At 37.2% G+C, this 8,591-nt stretch overlaps 1 protein-coding gene across 1 annotated transcript; it reads left to right on the forward strand.

Annotated features, from left to right (window-relative positions):
• Nucleotides 1-3,346: 3,346 nt before the first annotated feature.
• LOC311167705 (olfactory receptor 14J1-like) lies at nt 3,347-4,270 on the forward strand (the record flags this gene model as incomplete). The annotated part of the gene is made up of 1 exon (XM_084228755.1): nt 3,347-4,270. One exon carries the CDS (start codon nt 3,347-3,349, stop codon nt 4,268-4,270), a length of 924 nt encoding a protein of 307 aa, XP_084084881.1.
• Between the last annotated feature and the right edge of the window lie 4,321 nt (nt 4,271-8,591).

Genomic DNA, 8,591 nt, shown 5'->3' on the forward strand with positions numbered 1-8,591 from the left:
GAGGGCGGCAGGAGAGGTCTGCGCGCCATGTGGGACCCTCCTCCGGTGGCCGGGGAGCAGCCATGGATCGAACCGGCGCTGCAGAGGCTGTGGGCAGCTTTGCAACCCAGCATTCACTTGCTGCACCACTGGGGAGGCCCTAAAAATTGCATTTAATTCCACTATATAACCACTGCATTAATTTTTGGCAATAGTATATTCAATTTAATGGAAAGACCAAACAAATTACTTCTGGGTAAATGAAGCAATATTTCCAGACAAGGAATGAATTTTTTGTTGTTGTTGTTGTATTTCATAACAGAAATAAAATTAACATTCTTCTAGGCACATAAAAATGGAAGTTTTGGGAGTCTCCAGAATCCTCACCTGGTAAATTGCATTTGCAAGCGAAAATGACTAGATGAATATATGTTTTATTACAATATCTAGAAATGCCAAGTATCATCTTCAAAATCTCCCTCAAAATAGTCTATAGTTCTTGGTATAATTTAATAGAAGTTTTATACTCCTGTGGAACACACACACACACACACCCAACCCCCCCCCAAACAAATTCTGAAGTTTTCTTGAGGAGTGCAAGGGACTGTCTCATCTAAGCCAACTCTTCTCTGTCCATTTCACAGTTAAACAATCTCCCAGTAAAATTATATAATTCCCTGCAAAAGCTAGGAGCATCCATCACACTCTCACCTTCTAGGTAAAGTACATCCATAGGGTTTGTGCAGAAAAATACAAAAGAGAATCGTTTTCCTTTATGTCTCTGTGTCAGGCTAACAAATTAAGCAAGAGATAAACACAAACATGCCCTCACCATTCGGACATAATTACTTTGTTAGTGTTTTATTCTCTTTATTCTCTGCTTATTCCATTCCTGTGTATTTTCATACCTTGAGAACATAAAGTGTTTATAATACATGCTATTCCTATGTCATCCAAATGGTGATAAGATCCACATGAGAAAAGATATTTCACAAAGATAATTTTGAGAACACCTAAAATATTATCATGAAAATAATGACTCAATTACATTTTTAGGATCTGTCAATTATTATTTTTTTTCCTGCTTGTAGGGGCAGGAAGGCACAGAGAGAGTTCTGGAGCCCTCGGTGACTTTTCAGGCTTTTATTGAGCTTTTTAAAAGGCAGGGGGGCCAGGGGTTGGGAAGCTGGCAGGCCTCCCAGCACCACTGCCCCCAAATCTTCACTCTTTCTGGGCTATCTGGTGTTCTCTAGTGGTGTCCGCGCTGTCGCTGGTTCTCAGCTGCTTCCACCACTGATACTCTTTCTGCGCTTCGCCTAATGCCACCCTTATAAGCCCCGTTTCTGCCCAGGTGTGCCCATCTATGCCCGCCCACACCCTACCCTAGGTGTCCGCCATCAGGCATGCAGGTAGGCCCGCAGGGATGCATCATCAGTGTCAGTGGTGGGAGGGAAGATAAAGCTTGATCACTTATCCTACACTGCCCCTGCGCTAATTTTAAATGAAAGTGGTTTCCTCAAAATTAATTATCAGTGGCCTCCCCTGGTGGTGCAGCAGGTTGAGCGCCGCGCTGTGAGGCTGTCCACAGCCTCTGCAGTGCCGGTTATATCCCTGCCAGCCGGCGAGAATCCTACATGGCTAAGCAGACCTCTCCTGTCCTGCCCGCTGCTCCCCTCAGCAGTGTATTTCATCAGTCTGCCTGTTCTGTTCCCCGCTTTGTCTCTGGTGAATCCTCTAGTCCTCCAGCGCATCTGGCCTGTACCCCAGCTCTCTATAAATAAATAAATAAATCTTAGAAAAACTAATTATCAGATAATGTAATTGAAAAACCACCCATATATAAAATTATGGGGCTCTCTTTCATCTGGGAGGCAAAATGACATCCAGACTAGGAAGACCCAAAACTTCCGGTCCTGTGAACAATTACCAGGGCCTCCTGGGGAAGTAAGGAAGCTCCCAGGAGGCCTGGAAATGCCTCCCAGCATCCCAGGATCAACTTTGACAAATACCACCCAGATTACTTAGGGAAAGTTGGCTGAGGCTTTACCTCTTAGAGAGGAATCAGAACTTCTGGCCAACTATCAACCTTGATGAATCTTATCACTGAGCAGACTCAAACTCAGGCAAACCTACCCAAAACAAGACTGGAGCTAAGGAGGGGGCGGGTGGGAATTGTATGGGGAATATAACCAAAATGAAAATGCATATAAACTGCACAAAAATGAAAATGATGTAAGAATTATATAAAATAAAACAATAATTAAAAAAAAATAGGTGGTTTATGTTGCAGACTTTTTCAAGTCTTCTGTTAAATAACTTGCTCTTCTCCAAAAAGTGTGTGTAAACTTGATGTTATTACTTACATCCTAGGTTCATTTTTTCTTTTTACGAAATACATATTGTAGCTATTTTTATATCATCCATTTTATTGAAATGACTGGTTTACAACACTGTATAAGATTTAGGGTTCAGACTCATACCTCCTCAGACATATGATACCAGTAGGGATCTTTCTTTGTAATTAATAGCAGTTAGTATTTTAATTTAAAAGATTACCTAATTTGGAGTGTTACAATATTATATTTCATAGTTGCTTCCATTTATTTACTAAGAATTATTTCAAATGATAATTTAATATGGATAATAGTTACATTATTTCCTTATAAAAATACACTGAAGTTCTGTCTGTACATTTCCTTTTCCTTTAGGAATACTATATTTCAGATCAATTTTTATGATGTATTATGCTAATAATAATGTTTATTTATACATCATTGTTATTGCATAGTCCTATCAACTTGGTGTTTCATAATGTTAACTTACTTATTGAAAATAAATGTTTAGTTAGAAGAAAAACCATAAGGATTTTTTCCTGTCATATATAAAACAAAATTATAAAACTGCAATATTAAATCCAGTAATGTTTCGGTGGTACATGAACAGATACAATGATTAAGAAGAAATCATAGCAGTTAGGAACATTTATTAATGTGTAAAATGAATAAGGTATTTTAATAAAGATCAAAAACTAATGTTTCATAGTCCAAAAAACAAGATTATATTTTTGAAAATATATTTTAATAACTTTATTATATATACTAATTTTTCCTTTAAGTAAAATGAGGAATACTCAAAGACATTATATTTCTTACCAATGTTATCATGACTGAGTGTCAATCATTTAAACTTTCTAAACATGTTTATTAGAATAGAGAGCTACTTTTACATTTATGATGAAGTGGTGATTTCTTCAAGTAACTTCAGCCTAACTTTGTTGAGTCCAAGGTAGTTTAGGAGGTTAAATAACAAGTTTCCAATGGTTCCATCTTCTGTTGCAGCCAACCTCAATAGGAAATTAAGAAAGACTATGGCCAATTTCAATATGAGTGGGTTTCTTCTGATGGGATTTTCTGCCAATCCTGAACTAGAACTCATCCATGCTTCTCTGTTCTTAGTCTTATACATAATGGCTTTAACTGGCAATATCCTCATTATCACCGCAGTTTCCATGGACAATAGTCTCCACTCACCCATGTATTTCTTCCTGAAACATCTCTCCTTCCTGGATCTGTGCTATATTTCTGTGACTGTGCCAAGGTCCATTTGCAACTCTTTCATGCATAATGGCTACATTTCCCTCTTGGAATGCATAGTACAGTGTTTTGCTTTCATTCTTTGTTCCTGTGCTGAGCTGTCCATGCTCACTGTGATGTCTTATGATCGCTATGTGGCCATCTGCCTTCCACTGCGCTACGAAATCATCATGGATGTCAGCACCTGTGTTCATGGAGTCCTAGGTGTCTGGATCAGTGGGGTCATTTCTGGAACCATGCAAACAGCTGCCACTTTCTCCATGCACCTCTGTGGTCCCCATATCATTCACCAATTCTTCTGTGACATCCCCCAGCTCCTGAAACTCTCTTGTGCTAATGAGTACATCAGAGAGGTTGGGGTCACTGATTTTTTGGGTCTTATGGCCTTTCTTTGTGTCGCCTTTATTGGACTGTCCTATATCCAGATATTCTCTGCTGTGCTGAGGATGCCATCTGCTGAAGGCAGAGCTAAGGCATTTTCCACTTGCCTTTCCCACCTTGCTGTGGTCATTTTATTTATTTCAACCAGTGCCTTTGAGTTTCTCAAGCCACCTTCTGACTCTCCAAGTGCACTGGACATTCTGCTCACTATCATGTACACAGTTGTGCCTCCAACACTCAACCCAATGATCTATAGCTTGAGAAATAAAGCCATAAAGGAAGCTCTGAAAAAGGTTGTCAGAATGAAAAAAAGTTGACCTCTTTTGTTGAGGCACATCTCTTAATTCTTGCTTGGGAGAAAAGTTCAAAATAAATTGGGGAAAATGTTGGCTGAAATAAATTGAGATAAGTAAAAATCAAGTGAGTTAATTAAAGAAAATGTCTGGGGACTAAAGCCCCAGAGGAACCTGCAGATAGTTCTGGATTGGAGCTTCTCAGTGAGGACCTTATATAATTTGCATGTGAAACATGTGAGGAATCTGGTCAGGTGTCTGGTTTGTGTATCAAGCTGATGTTGTCTGTACATTGTGGAAAACAGATGGTTGTTAAAATTTACCCCTATTTAGAGCTTTATCTTTTGGGAACTGGGAGTTTCAAATCTGCCATAAACCTTGAAGGATATCTTTCTCTGAAGTTACTAATTTTCCCAGAGGCATCTGTTTCCACAATGTTGCCTTTTCACAAATGACATTTTTCCTGGGAAAAATATCTCAGGACCAGGGCAGTTGCATCTTCGCTCTTGCACTTTCTAGTTGGGGTCAGGAAAAGTGGACTGAAATTATTTTATTTGGTTTACCAGACATAACATAGTCAACCATGAATTTAAAGGTAAATAAAGAAATGAGCATAGGGGAAGTTGCCATAACTATGTGCTGAGTAATATACATATCCACACATACAGCTCCTCTATAAACATTACTCCTGCAAATATAGATTAAAATCTGACCCCACAATACAAAGTACAAAAAACATTTATATCACTTTAAAAAAATTAAGAACTCTACATGATCATTTCCATCAGGATGATAAAAAAACAGTAAACATGATTTTCTTTTCTCATTGTTTCCTGAGTTTCTCTGGAGTTGGGTTATCACATGATATCTGTGTATTGATGAGAACAAGCAGACTCCCAGCATGCTTTGATCCTTGTAGAGTTCCACTAAGGCTCTCTTTACCAACCTTGAAGGTCTCTCTGGGTAATTTACTAAGGTGACTCTGCAGAAATCTCATTATACCCTTTCTTTGTCTTTTAAGATACAATGGACTAATTTCCACCCATATGGGAGGAAGCCTGGATACCACACTAATCATTTACTGCCTCAGAAATACAAATGTTTCTTTCTTTTTTATATAATTTACATTTTTAAAAACATTAATTTATTTTTACATAGAACTGGGGTGTAGGCCAGAGGTGCAGGGTGGTCAGGCGATTCACCAGATATAGAGCGAGGAGCAGAACAGACAGATCTACTGAAATACACTGGTGAGGGGAGCAGCCAGCAAGACAGGAGAGGTCTGCTATGCCATATGGGTTAGCTCCCCAGCCAGGGATGGAACTCAGGCTGTAGTTGTGATAGCACTGAGACTTAACCCCTAGGCCAATAGGGAGTTCCCAGAAATACATGTTTCTAAATGTTAAAATGAATAAAAGAAGAAACAAAACAATATTAAAGTTACAAAAATAATAGATACATTGAGTACCATGCAATGAGATCAAAATTTAAAATCAATGGATGAATTTGATCAGCATGAATTCATTGTTATGTCAAAGGATGATATAGGTATGGTAGATTCTAATCTGTTGAGTTGATATATGTGTTCATGTCAATAATATACACTTTTTAAAATTACTGTAGTTACCTAGTACTTTATTACATAAAGAACATTAAATTTCTCATTCTGTTCTTTCAAATTGTTCTGAATTTTGTAAGAACACATGTCCTGTTTGATAGTGGCTCATCTTCCAGTGTGATATCTTCTCACCTACACCATTCCATCTGCCATGACTTTATTTTTTTTTTATTTTATTTTTAATTTATTTGAGTCAAGGAAATTAGAAAGTCAATTTTCATTGGGATTTAACTGATAAAAGGATAATTAGGACTGTCTTTTTAATAGAGTAATTAAATGATAGGTTCAGCCATAAGACCTGGAATTTCATGTATGAAAACCTAATGGTTTAATATTTCTGTTTTTTCCTCCATTATTTGCATGAGTTGAATTAAATGTTTCCATTCTTTCATTTTTATTTATTTTTATTTATTTATTTTTTTAAATAATAAATTTTATTTTTATATTCCCCATACAATTGCAACCCCCCCGTTCTGACCCCAATCCCTCCTCTCCTGCACCCCACCCCCCAAAAAGTGTCTCTGGTTCATATTTTTTTGTTGATTTTGATTTTCACTTTCTTATAGTTATTCATTTTCCTGGTCCCTTATTTGAGTTTTCTAGATTCCTTCTATGAGTGAGACCATCCGGTATTTTTCTTTTTCTTTCTGGATTATTTCGCTGAGCATGATCCCTTCCAGTGCCATCCATGTTGCTGAAAATTGCATGTGTTTATCTTTTTTGAATGCTGAGTAATATTCCATGGTATATATGTACCACATCTTCTTGATCCAGTCATCTAATTTTGGGCATTTGGGCTGTTTCCAAAGCTTAGCTATTGTAAATAGTGCTGCTATATCTTTATTCCCAAATAAGATCATACATTGAGAGGGCATGGCTGAAGACTTCAAAATATGTATTTTCAGGGAACACAATTCTACCCCTAATATTGTAGCAAGTGACTCAAGAAACTAATTCAACTCACAATAAACCAAAAAGTATGAGTAAATATAATTATGTAGTGGAAAAAGTCAATGCAAATTAATATTCTTTTCTCTTTTAACTACATTAGATATCAATTTACAAAGCAAGATGTATAGAATGGATTGTTGGGCTAGAACATATGGAAAAGTAATATATTTCCATAATAGCATTAGAGGTGAGTGAGAATAGAGTTATTTGAGATTAAGGTAATACGATGTATTGAATACACACGTGAAGAGAACCATCAATGATAAGGTTAATAAAACTAAAGATATACATGTCAGCATATTCTCCTACCTTCTCTGAATGCTCTAAAAGGCACATAATTATGGAAATAACTATGTATAATACCATCTTTCTGAAGCTGTAATATTGAATGAATATAAGTATATATAATGAATATAAATATATAATGAATATAGAGAGAATGGAAATACATACATATGCATGTATTTATATATATATATCATAAGAGGGATTAGCATAAATAAATCTGTATTTGTGTTAAGAATGTCTATTTGGGGCCTCCCTGGTGGCGCAGTGGTTGAGCACTGGGTTGTGAAGCTGCCTGCAGCCTCTGCAACACAGGTTCGATGCCCGGCCTCCAGGTGAGGGTCCCACATGGTGCACAGACCTCTCCTGCTGCCTGCTGCTCTCCTCAGCAGTGTACTTCGTCACTCTGCTCTGGCTCTGGTGAATTCTCTCACCCTCCCGTGCTTCTGACTGTACCCAGTGCTTGTATAAATAAATAAATCTTAAAAAAATAAAAATTAAATTAAAAAAATAATGTCTATTTGTGTTAAAAACATAAAGACCCTTCAGAAATTTGTGACATAAGGTGACATAATGTGTGATATTGTAATATAATTTATGTTTGGTCCTTGTCACCATTTCCTGTCCCTGTCACAGAGTTCTAATCCCTTGTAAATTATTGACCGAGAGGTGCGAGGTGATTTTTCTTGTATTCCTCATGATCTCCTGTTCCTCTGTACCTGATTTTATGCTAATGATATGACTCATTATGGGTGCCTAAGTAAATACAGGATTTTCTCTACAAGTCAATAAATTTAAAGTAAATGGAAAAAGCCATTTAAATTTTTCTAAATATGCTATGAGCTTTCCATTAGAAATGGACCAGAAAGCAAGCTTTGTTTCTTTTTTTTTTTTATATTACTAGGCATTATTTTGCCCATTTTATATCAGTCTACTAAAACAGAATATTCAACCAATAGGATTCTAAAATCATACCACCAGACATTTACTAGCTTAATATTACTAAAGATAGTCACTAAGACTAAACTGAAAATATACAAGAGAAAATTTTTGAAAACAAGCTTACATTTTTTATTTCACATGAAACAAAATATAAAGGGGCCTCCCCTGGTGGCGCAGTGGTTGAGCACTGGGCTGCAAAACTGTCCGCAGTGCAGTCTCTGCAGCGCTGGTTTGATCCCCAGCTGCAAGGGTCCCACATGGCGCACGGACCTCTCCTGTTGCTCCGGCTGCTCCCCTCTGCAGTGTATTGTGTCAGTCTGTCTGTTCTGTTCCCCGCTCTGGCACTGGTGAATTCTCTTACCCTCCAGCACTTCTGACTGTACCCAGTGCTTGTATAAATAAATAAATAAAATTTTTAAAATAAAGAAAAACAATATACATTAAGTTGATATTTTGGAAAGCAAAACAGTTGAGCTAGATACAGCTTACTATATTCACAAGGTTATAACTTAATCTGACTCATGGTAAAATATTTTTGATTAGGGAGTG

This window comes from Talpa europaea (assembly GCF_964194135.1).
Source record: "Talpa europaea genome assembly, chromosome: 2".
NCBI lineage: Eukaryota > Metazoa > Chordata > Mammalia > Eulipotyphla > Talpidae > Talpa > Talpa europaea.